At 33.8% G+C, this 20,317-nt stretch overlaps 1 protein-coding gene across 1 annotated transcript; it reads right to left on the bottom strand.

Moving 5' to 3' along the window:
• Positions 1-738: 738 nt before the first annotated feature.
• Positions 739-20,280, bottom strand: LOC129227303 (peptidyl-prolyl cis-trans isomerase-like 4). The gene is made up of 2 exons (XM_054861843.1): positions 20,229-20,280; positions 739-2,578 (listed from the first exon to the last, which is right to left on the bottom strand). The coding sequence occupies exon 2, from the start codon at positions 2,560-2,562 to the stop codon at positions 757-759; it is 1,806 nt and encodes a 601-aa protein (XP_054717818.1). The 5' UTR covers positions 2,563-2,578; positions 20,229-20,280; the 3' UTR covers positions 739-756.
• Positions 20,281-20,317: the final 37 nt, after the last annotated feature.

The following is a 20,317-nucleotide window of genomic DNA, read 5'->3' as shown; positions in this document are numbered from 1 at the left end:
ATAAGTCTTATCGAGGTTTTATTTGAAGTTCTAAAAGGGAATATTATCGCTGTTTCTAGCAAATACGGAACAGTTCGTTAAGGCTTCCAAATATTTTCGTTTCGCTTGGGTTCGTTAGACTGGATAGATAAATGAGAAATAGAGAACATTTAAATAAATTTCCTATTTACGTGCTAATTTCCCTCAGTTCTACAAAATGTAATAAATGTTCTCATAATACATATTTTGTTAATAATTTCTGCAGTCATAACAGAACTGACGGCAAACGTCATAAAAGAAAAAGTTACAATAGTTGTGACGCTCATTAGAGTGCCGATATATTTTTAGCCATCAATGTGTATTCGGTTTCTTTTAAAAGTATTTTTTATGGTAATTCTAGACTCATGTGCCTCCCAAGGGCAAGGGCGCAGCTCCCCCCCCCCAAAAAATGAGAAAAATACCCCTCAAAACAACCCCCCTAAAAATTTCAATGGCGCAGTTTGCGCCACGACCCCCACCGAGGTAGGCACCCCTGCTAGACTAACGACCCCAAATGAAAGCGAAACTCTCTGAAGGATGTAACTTGTAGCTTTATTATATCTAATACTGGAAAACTTCTTCTGAGGTCAGCGCTTTGTCAAACCAGGTTCGTGATGTGTAATCAAAAACTCTTGTGTTCACGTGCAATTTGAGGTAAGTGTGATTCTAGTCTTTAAACTTGCAACAAAAACTAAGTAATGACTTCGATGCACCACAAAATTATAAAGATAATCTTTATTAACTCGGTGACCTGTCTCTATGTTTGCGTTCTTTACGAGAATGCTTAGAATAATTATAGTCACTTCGATCAACAGCTTTAGAAGAATGTTTCGAAGTCCTCGAGTCTTCACGTTTTTCTTTCCTTGAAACAGAATTTCTCCTCCTAGGATGAGGAGATCTCGACCTGGATCTATTGTCATAACTGTACTTTGTTTTGTCTCTTCTTCGATCGGAAAATTCACGATGTTTGTCTAAAGATTTCTTCGATTTGTCTGGTGACCTGGAATAATTCCGCTCTGCATATCGCTCATTTCTTTTTTCGGAAGTTCTAGAATAATATTTCTCAGACGACTTTTGCCTTGTTCTCTCCGAATCTTCAGGATACTTTCTCTCCGCAGATCTTTCTCTTTGTGGAAGCCTTGAATAATTTCTGTCCGGAGATCTTTCTCTCCTTTGTCCTTGATTGCTAGAGTAATATTTTCCAGATTTTTCTCTTCTGTTTTCAGAATAATTCTTTTCAGATGATCTCTCTCTCCTACGCTCAGGATATTCAGGACTGATGGATCTAAATTTTGATTGCTTGTATGATTGTCGATCTTTAGGAATTGGAGACCGGGATCTATTACGATGTTTCGACTGTGTTTTGTCTTTGTAGTAATTTGAAGACTTTCTGGCTGAACCATCAGGTGATGTAGATTTGCGTTTCTTCCCCCTTTTTTCACGTGAAGGCTCCACCTCATCATTATCGATATCGAACACCATATCGTATCCATCTGGTTTCTTAGTCTGACTCTTTATGACAAGATTTTCAGACCTCCCAGATCTTGATTTGTTAAATTTAGCACCCGCTTCCCAGTTCAGTTTAGAAACAGACTGACTGAAATCGACGTGAATTCTCCTGTCATCAATCAGCACGTTATCCATTTTGAAATAAGCATTTTCACAGTCCTCCTCCTTTTCAAATTCAATGAAGGCATACTGCAGGGATTCCCCAGATTTCTTGTCTTTTATGACTTCGCAACTCAGAATTTGACCGAAACGAGAAAATATCACTTCCAGATCTTCCGATGTCGTGACTGGGTTCAGCTTACAGACAAACAACACATTTTCAGGTGGCTTGACATCTGCGTCAGGTAAATCACCAACCATTTCCAGAATAGTAGCTCTAGCTTTTGCTTCGCTCTCTTTGATCTTCTCTTCAATCTCTTCCATGCTCTTACCCTTCGTGTCGTCGATTTCTTCATTGGCACCAATGTAATTCGATTCCAGCTGTTCTTTTGTTGGTTCGGGAGAAGCATCAGGAATAACTAAATCGGTTGGGTCATCGAAAGGATCGTGAAGCACAACAGTATGAGTGATACGAATATCCTGATAGGGGCGATTGCTGTCATCACATATGGCTTCGTTCAGTTTCAACAGGATATCAAACCCTTCAGCTACTTCGCCAAACACAGAATGGTCATCATCTAAATATGTCAAGTTTTCGCCTAGCGTGATGAAAAACTGTGACCCAATCATGCTGTTTCCATTATTTACCATGGATAGAGTTCCACGTTTTTCATGTTTAAGTCGCGGTTTCTTTTCAATGTCGAAGTAGGTAGCCTGATCACCATATAAATGAGAAAAGATAGAGCCGCCTCCTCTTCCTGTCCCAGTAGGATCACCAGACTGAGCAATAAAATTCCTTTCCACTTTGTGGAACAAGCACATGTTGTAATATTTGATTTTGCACAACTTCAAGAAGTTTAAACATGTGTTGGGTCTTTCCTTCAGATACAAGTCAACAGTAATGTCGCCAACTGTAGTCTCAATTACGACAGACATGTCTTTGGCTGTCAAGCTGAAACAAACAAATAAATAAATATAGCAAACAGAATATTAAAAATGAAATGCAATTGAAATTGGGCAATTTCACGGCATCGGACCTAGAATTTGTACAAAATTTATCAATGAAAGATCATACTTTTCAGAGTTAAAATAGATGAACAGAGCCATTTTCCCCCCAATACTTATACATGTAGAAACAATTAAAAAACCAACGAAATTTTTGAAAAAAGTTCAAACTACAAACATGAAAAATAAAAAACGTCATGGTGTCGGACGTATATGAAAGGGGAATTGAAAATTTACTTACATTGTAAAAAGCAAGATTCAGTTTCAGTGACTGCTTTCATTTTTTTTTTTTTTTGATCACTTAAATATGAAAGAGCAAAACTGAAATATGAATCTTTTTAATTTTTCACCAAATTAATTCCAGCGTAAATATTAAAATAATTTTTTTCTTCAATGGTGTCGCTGTCGGACGTAGAATGTGCAAAGCAGGTAACGTCTGACACAAAACAAAGATCTTAAAAAGTAGTTCAACTCTTTTATTTGTTTACTAGTGGTGCCAGCAAGGCTTTGCCCGTAGTAGAAAATTAAAAGGTCTTTTGGTTCACCTGTATATTTACAAATAATGTATGGTGAATTTCTCGCCAATTGGCTTGCGCATTTTACGGTTCCACGTTATGATAACTTGGTAGTTTACTCGTACATCTTATGATAATTTTGCTCTGGAAAATGTACTTAAAATAGGAATAGAAAAAGAACAAATTCGAATTTTCGAAAACTCGCTTCGAGGTGCACACCCTCATGCTACAAACTAACTTTGTGACAAATTTCATGAACATCGGCCGAACGGTCTAAGCGCTATGCGCATCACAGAGATCCAGACAGAGAGACTTCGAGCTTCATTATTAGTAAAGATAAAGATAGAATAATATATTAGGCCATTTGAAAGCAAAAAATGAGAAAAATATACATAACAATGGTCTGTTCAGGAATTTTCAGTGTCCTTTTTTTTTTGTGAAAAATTAAATATTTTTGTGAAAAATATCTGGTTTATGCAAAAAGAAATGTATATGAGGGGGGGGGGGGATCATGGCACAAATTGCGCTATTTAAATTTTAAAAGGGCGTTTCGCAGTGTATTTTTTTTCTTTCTGGAAAAATATTATTCTTGGGGGCTTTTCACTATTCAAAATATTTGACGGTCTCTGTATCTGACTCCGATGCTTTTTTTTTTCTGATGAGGGATGTCAAAGATAATATCAACCGCACAAAACCAGCTACGGTAGCCGAGTTGGGAGCAGCCATTGTTGAGTGCCCTACCAAACTTAGTGATGATCATAAACGTTTTGGGTTCCATTGATCGGCGGCATCAGCTGTGCTTGGATCACAATGGCCAAACAATTTGAAGAAGTCCGCTACATAGCTAGTTCCTATATTAGTTCACTTTATCTTCAAATTTGAAACCTTTCTGTATCATAATTGTTTGTGTTGTAGTCATTCGAAGAAGGTATATACATTTCAATTTTTTAGACGCTCTGTATTTAAAAAGAAATTCCTTGAGTTTGCAGCATTATTATGAAAAAAAATATATACATGTATAGAAAAAAAACCACGCAAAAATCATTAACATAGTGCCACATTGGGTAGCTGAATCGGCCTGAGCGATTCGGGGAGCCCTCAACTTAGTTTTATGTAGGATTTTATGATTAATTTAGAGGACAATCAGGCAATGCGGCAATACAAACAATGACTAATATTAAGTTAAAAAAAAGACTCAATTTAATCATAGCTAATTGGTGACCAATCTTTTTTTTGTCCGGGGGCTGCCCCACATATCAAAATGAACCTCACTGACCAGTCCATAAATACATTTAAATGTTTTTCTTTTAGATAACATGGAAAAACACAGAAAATGAAAGAAAATTATAAATCAAGAATTGGTCTTTTACTCACTATACACTTATTTTATTAATACGAAGTTTCCGTCCGTTTTTCTTTAGAGACCAATTTTTGGCTCCAAACTCGCAACAATCATTCTTGATACGGAATGAAAATGATCAGATGTTTTGAAAGGCTTCAGAACATAGTCTTCGATTTGTAATACTGAACATAACAATCGGCCACACAGTTCAGTTTCGGGACACGGACTGTGTGTTGGGAAAGACTGGATATAACAATCGGCCACACAGTTCAGTTTCGGGACACGGACTGTGTGTTGGGAAAGACTGGATAAGAACATCTGAGCCAGAAAATTTGGGTAATTTAACGTTGCAATTATTATCTTTCTTTTTTCAGCACAAAGGTATATTCCTTTATTTCTTGTCTAAAGATGTTCTTAGCCAGTCTTTCCCAACAGACAGCCTATGGACCTGCTTCGTGAGCCTCATACGACCCACGGGCTGTGGGTTGGGAAAGACTAGCTAAGAGCATCCTCAGACAAGAAATAAAGAAATACCTTTGTGCTGAAAATAGAAAGAAAAATCACAACGTTAAATTACCCAAATTTGCAGGGAACTGCAGTCACGCGTTTCGAGGTTACAAAGATCTTTTCTTCCAATGCAAAAAAAAAAAAAAAGAGTTTAAGGATGAGAAGGCATCCGACAAAAGTCTTTTCATCCAAAAACTCACACCTTTTGCATTGAGAAAGGGGTTCTTTGAGACCCCGAAACACGCGTCCAGTTTTCTGCAAATTTGTGCAATTTAACGTTCTGAAATTATATCTTTTAATACTCAATCAAGTCACTTAAAGACTCATTTTTCTAGGAGTGACGATGCCACAGACAGACATACAAATACACACGTTACATTTCGATCCCCCCCTCATTTTGTTTTTTGTGTCGAGTGTTAAATAAAAATGAACTCAATGCAATGCATACACATAACTTAAAATTGATTTCTAATGTTCAATGCCAAGTAATAATACAACTAAAAAGACAAACGGTAATTACTTCAAGGGTTAACTATGTAAGATATTATCATTAAGGTTATTCTCAATTCAAAAAAAAAAAAAGTCATTTGTAATTGAAACTAGAATAGCTTTCTCGAAACTAATTAACATCAATGTCTCCAAATACTCTTAAAATAACAAGTCATGGAATCTATTCAAAATAATTTGAAATGGAACGTTAAGCGTTTCAACTTGAAAGATGTAACTCAGAGAAATTGTGTTTAACATTTATTCATTGTATACTTGCACAGAACTAGGTCGCAACATAAATTAAAATTAATCAATGCTATTTTCTTGTAGGGGGGAAATAATGTTTCGTTGATTACAATAGAAGAATGCAATCAGAACATGCATCTTCATCACAAGTAAAATTTTTTCCTGGGAATGAAATAAATTCGTACACCCCCACCTAGTCGAGGGGAGGGAGGGGGAGTCATGACGGGCGAGTTGTTCTCCTGGCGGGCTTTTGAACATAACAAACCGCACATGCGCACTTGTTACCATACTAGGATTGGAAATCAAGGGCGGATCCAGTTTCTGGTTTGGAGGGGGTTATTATCTTAAGTGGGGGAGGGGAGGGGGTAATAGTGTGATTTTCGGGCACAGATAACGGGTGCGGAGCGAATTTTTCGAAATAAAAGTACCAAATATGCTTGTTGGTAGTAAGACCAAAAAAAACCCCCTCCTCACTGTGCTCTTGTATGTACACAGTAACACTATCTTTGAAACCCAACTACAGACAATATACAGTCACGCTCGTTTATAGCGACATCGAAGGGACTAAACAATAATGTCGATAGAGCAGTAATTTCGTTATTAAAAGATAAATAACACATAATAAAACGCAAAGAGGAAATGAAGCCATCAAATTGCTATTTTGCTACATAGGGCTTCGCAGTGAACGAGCGACACAGTATGATAAAATTCCTAGCATTTGAAATTGAATGAGGTGCAAGAAGTGAAAATAATCTATATTGGGAAAATCGTGAAGTAAAAATAACTTATGCTAGGGAAAATCGTGATTTTTTTTTTTTTTTTTTTTGGTCAAGGTGTTTAAAGGTAACGGTTATTTTGTTTTTTATCCCCCGCAAAGTTGAGCTGTACAAAAAAAAAAAAAAAAAAAAAAGTCCAACTTTGGGAAGCGATTGATAGTAACGTGGCAAGTTTCTTTCTTTTACGCCAGTGGTGCCGAACCTTTTTCTAGTAGAGCGCCGCACCCAGGACCGGATTTACCTTTTAGCTAAGCAAAACACAAGCTATAGCTTAGGACCTCCATCTAATGCAAAAATACGTTATTCGCTCCTAAAAACGGAAAAGTACTTGAAAAAATAAATTTCATTTTCAAGTGCTTGAAAATTTGGGAAAGGTGTATCTACAAACCTTGGATTTTAAAACTTCTAACAAAAGAGACGGAGGAGGAATACCAAAACATGTCAAAGTAAGTTCCTTGCTAGATCCTTCATCAAAAATGTAAAAATCATGATTATCATATTTCTGTAACAAATTATTTGAGATAAATTTTTGAGACTCACATGTTTCATATCTTGCTATTTAATTAATCCCCGAATGCTTTGGAAATTCTTTTGTAGTGCTTGCTTTTTGTCTTACATCTAAGATCTAAAAAAAAAACAAAACAAAAAAAAAAAAAAAAAAAAAAAAAAAAAAACACAGTACCTCTATTTCTTTTCGTTTTTGCGCAACTTGTAAGTTGTAACAGAAAAAAAATATTGTATTGAGAAATCTATAGTTTATTTTTCTTTTGAACTCAAAATAGCTGTTTCCTGCAAAGTTAGAACAATACTGTAAAACTATACAATCAAGCACTAAAAAGTCAGAGCCTGGAAAGTGCAAAAGACTAAATTTAACTGTTTTAGAGTCCTTCGGAAATAATTTGATAACGTCTTTTTGAAACTCCTATAACAATTTTATTTCTTATCAAGTATTATGAATTGTTCAAATGGGCAGTATCTTACTCTCCTGGTACCTATTTTCTAAATCTGTACACAGTTCTTTTAAAGTATTTTTTAGTATTGAACATTTTGTGTTTAATTTATTGTTGTATTTGAGGGTGGGTTGAAGTGGTGATCGAAAACTAATTGCGCTAAAAGCCGATGTGAGCAAGTAACAATGCATTATCTTTTCTCCTTCCTCGCTTTTTCTCTCTGTCGACTGCTATCATCGATTTGTCGACCCAAAAAGTCTTTACTGTGTATCATCTTAATTTGCAAAAGAGTATATAACTTTAAGAAAAGTTTTGTTTGCCTACTTTTCCCCCAATATTTTTGTAATTCCAATTATCCCCTTATAAAGGCTTCAAAATGCAGAATTTTAGATAGATTTTCGAAAATTTCTCCCCCGGCCCCCCCCCTAAAATTGGGGATATTTTGTATCCCACTTAAAAGGTAGCCCGGCATCATTCTCCTGAGGCCATTTCCCCTTTTTAAGTCAATCCAAAAAGGGCAGCAGCAAACACATTATAAAAACGTAAAGCATGACTTTACGTATCACAGAAAAAAGGGAAAAACACACATGGGGGGGGGGGGGCTTAAAAATTGGCCTCTTCCTCCACTGACAGAAAAGTTGATCGCGGGCCAGACCATGTATAAAGTTTCAAAACATTTAAAAAATTTCCAAATATCAAGGGAAAATAGAGAAAAGGAAAGAAAATTAAAAGTCAACGAGTGTTGTTATTATTACCGTGCTTCTTTTGTTAAATGCATCTGTTTTACAGAATCTAATTTTTGAATATTTGGCTCTAAATTTAACATTGTCATAAATCGTGGCTTTTGATTTGTAACATTAAACAAAATAACGGGCCACATGAACTAGCTTCGCGGGCCGTAGGTTGGGCGCCATTGCTTTGAGTGAAGTGTACTATCAGATTTGGTTAAAGATAAAACGCCGATGATTTAAATATAAACTACCGTAATAAATAGGGGAAAAAAGGGCAGAGTCAAATTATATTGAAAAATAAAGAACGAAATTAAAAAATAACTTAAAATTTCGTTGTATATCTTAATTTAAGGATAAAAAGAAAAAGGAAGAGAAAAAACATCTGAGAAGAAGTACATAAATCTTGAAAAATGGAACAAGATGTAGTGCTCAAGACAAAATGAAGCACCAAGAAGCAAAGAGTATCTCAACAGTTTCGCCGACACAAAATCCCCCCCCCCCCCTCTTCCCTGTTTTTCAATTTCAATAATACCTTATGATATAGTAGAGCGGAGGAAAACATGGGCACCCATATATGGAGGGGGGCGCAAGTGGGGGCTCAAGCCCCACCCCCCTTAGCAGTTACAATTTCCTTGCGCAAAATATTTTTTTTCTTTGAAAACATGTAAAAACATTTCTTCTCCAGCCATTAACGAATAGATTATTAAAAATGTCAAATTTTAAAAACTCTAATCTGTATTAAAATTGGTTTCCATGAGGAAAATATTCTACTAAACCATAGGGAAAATATCGCCTCCCTTAAAATTTTGCATATGGGCTCCCATGGATGAAAAGCAAAGTGGTACAAATGTAACGGCCAAAAATAAAAATTCGAAGATACAGTAGAAATGGGATGAGAAATTCATGGATATGGCACTAATAGCCATGGCAAACGCTGATTTACAGCTTCATTTAGAAAAAACTTCTCAATAGAAACTTACAGTCAGTTTGTACTTATGTTTTAGTCAAAGTTTTACTTCGTCACTTACATCCCTTTGCTTCTCCCAGCCTCAAACAAGAGAGAGAGGAGCGGGGGGGGGGGGGGGGGGGGAATAATCTCCTGCACAAAAAATGGAAAGAGAAGTTTCGAATTGTAATAACAATTAACAACCATCAATACAACATTTTGCCATAATGATAGACGAATAATATAAGAACCAGCTATTGAATTGTTTGATTTCTTTTATCCTGAGACGGATTTCTACAATCAGCAATGTCCTTTGAAGGAAATGCTGAATTATTGAGCACAGATGTAAGGTTTCGACGATTGGACTCAAACCATAAAGCAAATGGAAACAGAATAAGCAATATAAAGCTTTGATATTGATCTTTATCATAAATATAAAATGATTTCTGGAAACGAGCAATGCAAAGGATCTTAAATTGAATTTGGAAAAGTTTACTATAAGTTTTTTTAAAAATCATGTATACATGATTTTGAATTAGTATGTCTATCTTTTTAATTCTAGGAAGAGGAGTTAACCACTGTGATAAACGAAATGCTTTGAAGTAGGACATTTTCAAACTGAACTCAAGGGCACCCGATGGGAGGTCACTGCGACCTCCCAAACAATTCTGCAAATTCGGATATTTAATTGCAATATTGCAACTTTTAAATGCCCGAATGTCCCTTTTCATTAGGTGTACTTATGGGCGCATATACCTATTTTATCACTCGGAAAAATTTGGAGTTTCATTCGGAAAAATAGGAATTTCTGCCCTCTTAAAAATTTAAGTACGGGGCGCCCCTAACTGAACTTTATAGCAAAAACAAAGTATCAATTATATAGAAAAATAAGCTTTTCCTTTTCTCTCAAACACATACATACATATAAATTAGTGTTTACATGTAGTAGCAATAACTTCTACATTTCTTGGAAGAAGTTTCAAACATCGCATTTCAACAATCAACTAGCTATACCCGCACGGTGATGCCCACGCTAAAAAGAAGTCCTTAACTTAAAAGAATCCCTCCTTCACTTTCGAAAAAAAAAAGGAATGGAAGTTAAATATTCAGTACAATTAAAACAAAGCGCCCGCCTCCCTAAATCTGGAGAAAGGAAAGTAATACACAAAATTACAAATAACAAAAATTTAGATCCCCACAAGAAGAAGAGAAAAGAATTTACGATTAGGACGAAATGAAAATCTCCTCCCCCCCCCCTCCCCGTGAGGAAAAAATAACCTGAAACCATACATACTCGTGCATAATTCAACTTTTTAACTTTCAGAGAAAAAATTTGCACCCGAGTCGATCATTGACCCCTATTTTCGTCAATGCTTCACCATGTTTTTCGGAAATAAACCTTTTAAAATTAAGGAAAATAAAACACAATGAACATGATCAGACTTCATTTTTGTGAAGGGTTTTTCTTCATCATAACGATGTTAGTTCATTATTGTTTTCTTTCTGAATTAAGATTAATGAAATATTGTCTTCTTTGAGAAACTCGTATAATAATGTTTTGTGAGATTTATAAGTAGAAAAAAATATAGTTTTATTGATTTTAATATGCAATTATCAGAAAACATGTGTTTTATTTATCAAACATTCAGTTATAATTTTACCGCCATTTTTCTTTTATAATAGGAGGGTCCCCCCAAAAACTAAGGCTGCTGCCGATTTCCACTATAGTTGGGGCAAACCTTACCTCACAGCATTGTGAAAGCTAAATAGAACCTATCACAGCCTTATGAAGCTGCCAGGTCAGGTTTGCCCTAAATATAGTTCTGTGGACAAATCCCATGTTTATTACCAAAGGCAGATCCAGGTTCCCGTTTTGGAGGGTTCCATTATCAGAAAGATACGGAGGTGTCAAAGTACAATGTTTGGGAACAAATACAAGGTCTAAGGTGATTTTTTGGAAAAATGAATTGTGAAAATGCAGTTTTAGGTCTCCTTTATATAATTATAAAAACTAATTTTCAAGAAATAAAGAGAAATTTTACAAAATTGTTCTGAAGTACCCTGAAACAATGTTTATCTCCACACTGAGTTACAAAACTCTATAGTGGAACATTTTATAAATGCAGATAAATGTCAAAACATACTTCAGTACCAGAGGAGTAAAATTTTTTTGCGACATCCCAGCGCTTCATAAAAACCTACATTTAAAAAAATGGTGGTTCCAATTTAGAAAGTTTTTGACTATTCAAGGGATGAAAATATATTATAAATATTTTCTAAATATTTGTTGTCATTTGATTGAAATATTTGAAAATGTTTCACATTCAACAGATTGTTCATCTTGAAAATGTTTCATGTGCAACAAGTTGTTCATCATATTCAACAAATGTTTCATACACCTTTAAAACTCATTGAGTTTTAACATGAGACTGGAAATCGTCTGTCAAAGTATGACGGGCGAAAATTGCTTTTACATTTGAACGAAGCCATTGCCTGTTTGGTGATATTTTGATAGTTGAAATTAGAACCCTAACTCCAGTGGATTAATCCTAAACTTCAGTAGGAAGCATTCATTGTTGACCATTTTTTCATTTTATCATTCCTCTGAAATGACACAGTCACCAGTAAAACTGTTAAGTTGCCGGATCGAGTTTAGCCTTGTCACAATAAAACCTTTCCCAACATGTTAAAAATTACCAAAATATATTATCAAATTATCATGCCGTGGAGCTCTAGTTTCATTGTTGAAACACGTGCCTTACTCGATCATTGGCTATTATATATATATATATATATATATATATATATATATATATATATATATATATATATATATATATATATATATATGAGGATAATTAACAAGACCTATTTACAGACAAATTGGGGGAAAGCAGATCAACAATGAGATTTCGAGTATTTTACCACTTTGAAACAAATGAATAAAAACATAAATAACATGCAAGTTTTCCATTCTCCATGAATAGATATTTATAAAAATAATATTTAAGTCTGAATTATCTACCCGGCTTAAAAGTTACTTAATGGTTTTTGACATTGAATGACGGTTACAAAAATGAACTAAACGTATAAGTATAGTACATGCAGTTCTACGCCACGGACAGCCCTGTTATGTCATCCAGAGACAAGATTTTCGTTCTTGTCATGGACTCATCAATCTGGAACAGGCACACAGCAGGAGGCAGATGTCATCTCATTGAAACTGAAAGTGCCAACAAACTGGTATCTAAAGCAGGGGTGGATACAGAAATAGGTTTTGAAGGGGGTGCAAGAAATTGAAAATTCCCCTTCCTGCATTTCAATTTTTCATAGCGAAGGTTTTTATTTTCAAATGTGTTTTTTTCGACTTTTTTTTCAGTATTCCTTAAGACCTATTAATGTACTTTTAAATATATAAATACTATGCACTTTTCTACTTTGAATGTGGAAGCAGATGCCTTTAACATTTCGAGCCAATTAAACACTAAACACTATAATTTCACCGAGATGTTGAAAAATAAGCGATTTTAATTAGAAACATATTCACAATGATTATGACACAAGGACAGTGTTATTAAATAAACCCATACCCCATCTGAGTTTCTTAAATGAATTTATATTTTTACTAGAAAATATTTTGTAAATAAGAAAATTATAGCTGCTTTAGGTTTTATTAAATTCAGAAGCTAGTTCTTTGCAAATTTCAAAGCAGTTGCTGATTTGTTCTTAAAAATTTAAATACTACATGCAGTTTCAATTAATATTATGGTTTTTCAAAGAAACTATCATGCAATTTACTTCATTTTTCATTTTTCATAAGTTGAAAAATAAATCTATTATTTTGCGAATAGCTTCCTGGATTAAAATGACTTTTCCAGGCACATTTTCATATTTTTAAAAAAATGTCAATTACTGATTCAATCAAAGAAGAATTAAAAGACGAATGGCGGTATTACGTTCTTTTGAGTTCGAAACCAGTAAAGTTAAATTACCGCTCTGCTCTCTGACTTTTGTCACTTTTTTTACTGGTTTCCAACTCCAGTAATACTTCTTTAACAAACAAAAATGCTTTTAAATTCAAATAAGATTTGTGTCTTTAGTGTTCTTTTAAACAACTGTAAACATATTTCTTCATGTTATATAGGGTCATTCTCAGAAAAATCAGGAATTTGTTTCTGGTTTTTACTATAAGGAATAAAAATTTAGAAAATAATTCAAGTGAATAAAACACTGCAAAACAACTGATGGAATATATTGAAGTTGCTAAATGAGAAAAAAATATTTTATTTATTGTTTAAATTTTGGCCACAAAATGTGATTTACCACATCCGTGAACTATAACCACTTATCTTTTTTTGTTTCCATATTTTATAATTCATGCACCAAACAAGAAATTAGCTATTTAAGCTATATTTTCGATCAAGTACACATTTAGTACACACTTCTCAAAAATTTAAAGTTAAACTTAATTTTCATGCTTATTTAATTGCAAGTTCAATGCTTGTAACTAGAGAAATAGTCACATCTGTGGACAGAAAAGAAAGTGCCAATAGATTCTTCCAGGTTGCAGCACCAAACTGTATTGGTTGAAGGATCAACTTTCAAGAAGTCATTTTGTTTAATGGGACAGAAACAGAAGCATGCTTTGAGATTTCTGTGACTTTATTTAAAGTTTTTGTCCTTGATTTATAAAAAGTATAGATCAATTCATCACATCTGTGGCTCATACAGATTTAAAATAACCGAATAAGACAACACAATAATTTAATGAATTGATAATATTAAATGTAAAATATTTGTTTTTCAACTTTTAAGTCAAAACTTCATAAGCACATGTTCTTAAATGGAAAAAATGGTTGTTTTATCACATCCGTGGACATCACATCTGTGGTCAAAGTTTGTCTATGGATCTGGCACATAGAGATGTAAAATTTCTGGAAATTTTGAAGTGGTGGAAAAAAACCATTTTTTTACCGTTTTTTTTTCAGGAAAAATTGGAAAATTTGATTTCTTTATGAATAAAATTTATGTTTCTTAATAGCTCTGTGTTTCTTGTAACATATAAAGGGTTAAGCATTAAAAATATATGCTATCCACACATCTTCCTTTTCTGCTTGACAGAAATACATATAAAGGTAATATTAATTAGAACAAAAAACCTTTTTGTTTTATAACTGAGTAGAGGGCTTTCATGGTCAAACCCAGAAATAAGTCAAGTCATCACTCAACCAATAATATTGGGTAATGTGTGTCTAATCATAACAATTACATTTTCTATTTTAATTTCCTTTGAAACTTCTGAAATTTTCGACTTTCAAACATGATTGATTTTTTTTTTTGGAAGAAAAATAATATAATGTTACTGTCTGAAAATGAAAGCTATTGAGTTTTGATTTTTTCCAATCCAGTCCAAATCAAAACTAAACTGGTTTTTCTTAATCTGAACCAAAATTAAACTGGAGTTCAAGTTTACTCATACGGCCGTGCTAAGCACAGTAGTAAAAGTAGTCATACCAGCCCTTTTGAACAAATCTGAGTTATTATAACCAAGTTGTTCTCTGTTTCGTATTTTACTTAATAAATAAAATGTTTTAGGGTCATTTGATCATGAGCTATTGTTTTGAAAAATTATTAAAAAAAAAAAAAGACATCTGAATCAAATATATGGAAGAGCCACACTTTAAAATACAATATCTCAGCTTGAGCCCAACTGCAAAGTCACCTTTTTTGCTTAGCACGGCAGTATACAGGATGCGGTAAAAAAAATATCGGACAAAAATTGTATCATCGAATGGAAGAAGGGTAATTTCATTTTAATGAGTACCTAATTTATTTTTGTTTCTCACTTTATTAGGAAATAATTTACACTATATTATCTAGTTTATATATTGTTTTTCAGTTTTCTTACAATTTTAAGCGAAATAACTGCGATTTTAAGTTGTTTAACCAAGTAGAACGACAGTTCGTTTGCTTGTTGTGTCTCGACAAACAGTATTTGAAACGGCATGCCATTTCAAGTGGCTTCGAAATGATAGTCGATGTCCGGAAAGTGTACAAAAATGAAGAGTGAACATTTCAGTTAATCGTCAGGTCATCCAAAAGTGAGTTCAATAAAATCTTCGAGTTTCCACCAGAGCAGTCGTTTGTGGGAATTTGTGACCGATAAGTGCGACTAAGGGAAAAAACAGCTCAAACAGAAGTTTTGCAAGTTCCAAAAATTCAGGCATTCGTATGACTCTAAAGATGTCAGAAGTGTTTGAGATGGGCCCGCAAGTCCACGCTGGAAGAGACACCTTGCAACCGATACCTTTCAAGATTTACCGTTCAACCGGTTCATATCCCCCAGAACGATAGGATTTGGTCTGCAGACACCATAGGTTCCCATATAGGGGGAAAGTGGGGGCTCAAGCCCCCTTTTGTAAATGAGAACTTCCTTCCTCTTAATACTTTTTTCTTTGTAAAAATGTAAAAACATTTCTTCTCCAGCCATTAATGAATTAGTTACCAAAAATATTAACTTTTATTAGCTCTAATCTGTACTAAAGTCGGTTTCCATGGGGAAAATATCCTGCTAAACCATTAGGAAAATGTCAGAGACCCCCCCCCCTTAAAATTTTGCACATGGGCGCCCTTGGTAGACACTCCAAGCACCTTAGAAAGTGTTAGATATCGCCAAAATCCGAAGTCAAGTTTAGTCTGAGATGGAATCAGGAGAAGCGATAAAAGATCTCTAGTTTTTTGTGGATGAGGGCCGTAAAATGAATCAAAAACTGAACCAGAGGACATTTTAGAAGTTATTGTACTTCTGTGGGCCTAAGAGCACTTCAGCATTGTAGACTGGACATTTTCCTTTAACTCCACACCAATTCATATCCATTCAAAAAGACAAGAGTGGTGCAAAGCGCATTGTTTTTGACAAGATATCATCTTTTGAGTGGACGATCTACTCGCTTGACCTCAATCCCATCATAAAATTGAATTTTCTAAACCAATTGCTTTTTATAGGGAATAGGATTGAAAAAAAGGACTTGCCGCCCTTGAATGAAAATTTCAATAAGCAGTTGCATCTCTGTATTACTGCAAAAGGCTGCTAGTTCGAAACCAATTAAATTTAATGATTGCTACAGGTCTTCTCATATTATTATTTTTTAGTTTATTTATTTTTAATAAAGTTTTTTAGAAAATTGCTTGCCCGGGTTTGTTTTTTGTCGCACTCTGTACATTTGGTTCACAGTCAGCATAAACATAGTTTTGTGATTCAAGTTATGCTTGTTTGTTTTATGAAGAAGGAAAATAAATTCTTCACTAAGGTTATTGGTTTAAGCTTTTTTGTAAAAAGTATTAAACATTTTTTGATCTATATGCAAATTATATTGTCATACAACAACTTGCATTACTGTTAGATAGTATTTTAACATAAAACGGGAGGGGGGAGGAAATTGCATCAGAATTAAGTGTGAAAAATTTCTAATCACTTTTTGCTGAAAATTTCAACTAAAACCCTGAAAAGTTGAAAAAATTCTTTTTTTTTTCAATTTTTCCGAAGTGGAAATTTATTCCTTTGGAAAAAAACGTTTTTTTTTCTGTTTTTTCGGAAATTTTCAGTTTTTTTCTCCACTGTTTTCATCTTTAGGCACTAACAATGTAATTTAGAAGACTTAAAATATTTGCTCGCTTGATCTGAACCACTATAACAGCATATAATTACTTTAGGATAGATCTAACTTAATCTTAAGCATTTAACATAATAGGAGAAATTTTATTTTTTAAAAATCAGCAGCAAAATTCCTGCTTCTTATGAGAATGACCCTATAAAGAAGTGAATTAAAAAAAAAAATGAAATAGTTAAATTAATTTTTCCTTATCGGGGGTGCCTGGACCCCCCAGGCTTCCCTAAAATTTGCTACTACTCTAAAGATCTAAAGTAAATTCAGCGCACCAGCGAGAGTTCACAGCAATGATATGGCTCAATTTGACAATTGAAGACAAAGATTGGGTATTAAGCAGTAAGTTCTGCCCTTAAGGGGGTATTCTAGTCCAGAAACTCGATTTTGAAACGATTTTGCTGGTGTAGTAAAAAAAAAAAACCTACCCATTTTTCTATCAATTTTTTATCAGTTTTTTTAATTCATACTTGAGAAGTATAAAAAGGTATAATAGTAGGGGGGGGGGGAATAAAAATTGAAATCACTAGAGGCCGGCAAAGTGGGGATTGAGAAAAAAAAGTGTCTACTGCTTGACAAGATTCCAATCCTCCTGTTGATCTGAAACATGAAATTAAGGTAGAATCTTAGGACATAGCCGATTTAAAAAAAAAAAAAAAAAAGCACAAATGGCGTCTTTTTGAAAAAAAAAAAGTCATTTTTAGTAATTTTTTAAAAATAGCAAAAAAAAAAAAAAAAATACAGAAACCCCTATGTGGAGAAAATTTTGATAGTATTAAGAAAGTCTGTGCCAAATTTCAAATAAATCGGTGCATTAGAACTTGAGATATCTTGTCAACCATACATGGGAAAAGTAGTTTAGAGAGAAACACGTTTAAATTTTGCTGTCGCATTTTGGGCAATCTGAGTGCTTTGATGGTACACTATACACTTATATTTTTTTGAACAGTCATCCCTGCCCATATACATCATCTCTTCATATACTTCAAAAGCTACATTTTTGGCAGATCTTTCAGCCATAAGAGCAGTTCTGCTTTCTTTTGAAGTTTTGGAAGCTCGTAACTCAGAGCGTTTGTCATACTGGTGATCTCTGCTGTCCTTTTCTTCATCTTAACAAAGTTAACTATAACTCCAAAAATAATTCAAATTTCCGTAAATCCTCTTAGAGGTTTATTCTTAAAGGTCAAAACTTTAAAAATATGAAAAGAAAAAAAAATCTACTTTTTTTGAATTTCTAGATTAGACAGACATGTGATCCAAACAGGATAAAAAATACTGAAATTGCATGGCTGTGTGAACTAACACAACACTGTTAGTATATTGTTCTACACATGAAAGCTCTCCCATGTATTTTTGTGTCTATATAGCAGACTATTTTCATTAGATGCATGAAATTAACTGGAACAGGTTGAATTTAGCTTCCAATCCCCTTTCTTTTTTTTTGCATACAGTATTTTACTTTCTCAAAAAATACTGAAGTCAGTAAAAATACTGAAAAATCACATGTCTGATTAGAGTTCTTAGTTCCTTAAGCAACCCATCTGAGTCAAAAAATTGGTTGCAGTCTCTGGATAGCATAACAAAGCTGTTGGTATATTGCATGCCCCAAAGCAGAATACTACCAAATTTGCAATGTACCTCACAGAACTGATGCCTGAGTTGCAGAACAATTCTGTTCAAATGCAAGAAGAAACCTCAGACAAATATTCTGCAGAAATTCTACAGATTTTAGTGAAATTTCTGCAGACAATCTGCAGATTTTCTGCAGAATATCTTCCAACTCAAGATAAAATTTTGCACAAATTCTACAGATTTCTTTAAATTAGAAGAAAATCTAAAATCCTCGGAAATTATAATAATTCTGTGTAAAGATCGCAAAAAATGTTGAACTTGATAAATTACTTGCAGGAATTTTAGATTTACTTTGAACTTAAAGAAATCTGCAGAATTTGTGCAAAATTTTATCTTGGGTTGGAAGATATTTGTAGAAAATCGGCAGTTTCTGGAGAAATTTCATATTCTAAACCTGAAAAGATTCTGATTTTTCTAGCATTTTTGGTTCCCCTTTTCCTTATTTATCCCAGTCAATCTTCATCCACTGCAATTTCCTTCATAAACATATGTTTTGAAAACATGCCAATTTGCCAACATTGAAATATGTCTATTGCCTAAAATTGCATGTCTTTGAGATTTCAATCTTTTTGCACCCTGAAAATATTTTAATTATTTAGAAAGTTTTGAAGTGTCTCATTATGTGCTACCCTAACTCGACTCATTTTTTTACTATTTTAGTAATTTATTAATATTATTTTAATTGTTCCTTCATTCCATGTAAGACTAACCCAAAAAAAAATGTGGTTAGACATCTAGGTTCGTATTTTTTTTAAATAAAATTTTGTATTTTTGCTCTTTTTAGGCATTTTAGAAAGCACATAAAATATTTTTGGCGAACCTCAATCGGTTTAGATTTCACAGAAGTGCATAGCAACAGTAAAACTTTAAAAACTGAAAAAAAAAAAAAGCTTGTATGAAACAATTTCATTTAGGGCTCATATGGGATTTGTAGAAAAAGGCAAGTTGGTTGCTTAAGTATACAATGCTTGAAGTACTTGCAGAACAATTTCGGTCAAATGATTTTATGTAGCAGAACATCGTCAAGTATTCTGCTTTGGGGATGGAATGTAGTTCTTTAGTCCAGGCTTCAGGACACTAACTTATTGCTTTATGCCCAAGCTTTGCCTTCAATTGATGAGTTAAATCATACCATTGCTGCAGAAACTTGCTGGAGTGCCGAATTTATTTTAGTTACCCGCTTTTGACACTCTCAGCTTTAATGAAATCTCATCTCTGCCTCCAGCTCGGTTATTGTCTATTTGAGACTTACCAGTCCGTAAAAAGGACGAAACTGTTGTCACTGGATGGCATAGATGGGCTATGGTATATTGCACGTAGTTCTGCTTTAGCCTGGCAAAAGGGTAGTAACTTACAGCTTAAGTCAGTTGTAGTTCAATTATTTTCAGAGAATTATGATCACCACAGTTAAACTTGATGCAGAAACAATAATTTCAGTCATCATTAGTAAGCATGATTACAAGTAGATAACTACAATTCAGAATTATGATTGACAGCTTCGGAAAAAAGAAAAATAGAATACAATAGTGAACATTATTTTGCTGGTGAAAAAAAAAAACCCTTTAATATTAATAATAAAAATAAGAGACAAATTAAATTCATAGAAAATTTCAATACAATTTTCTCGAAAACAAAAAGAGCATTTATAAATTTAGTAAATAATAATTACAAAAAGAAGAGTTTTAAGAAGGGCTTAAAGGGAATCCCCAAATTCGTACGGGAACTGAAACGATTCTGCATTTTTGTTAAAGGATTGTTACGAAACCAGTTTAATGTACAGAATAATAAAGAATTTTTACCTATATAAGATCTAAACGAGCTTCTTTTCACCCAATTTTACGAAAAAACCGCAGCAGCAAAAAGCAGAAAGCCAAAACAAACAGTAGAA

Source organism: Uloborus diversus, chromosome 8, assembly GCF_026930045.1.
Source record: "Uloborus diversus isolate 005 chromosome 8, Udiv.v.3.1, whole genome shotgun sequence".
Classification (NCBI taxonomy): domain Eukaryota; kingdom Metazoa; phylum Arthropoda; class Arachnida; order Araneae; family Uloboridae; genus Uloborus; species Uloborus diversus.
Note: the sequence above shows the minus strand (reverse complement) of the source record. Positions and strands in the feature narration are given on the sequence as shown.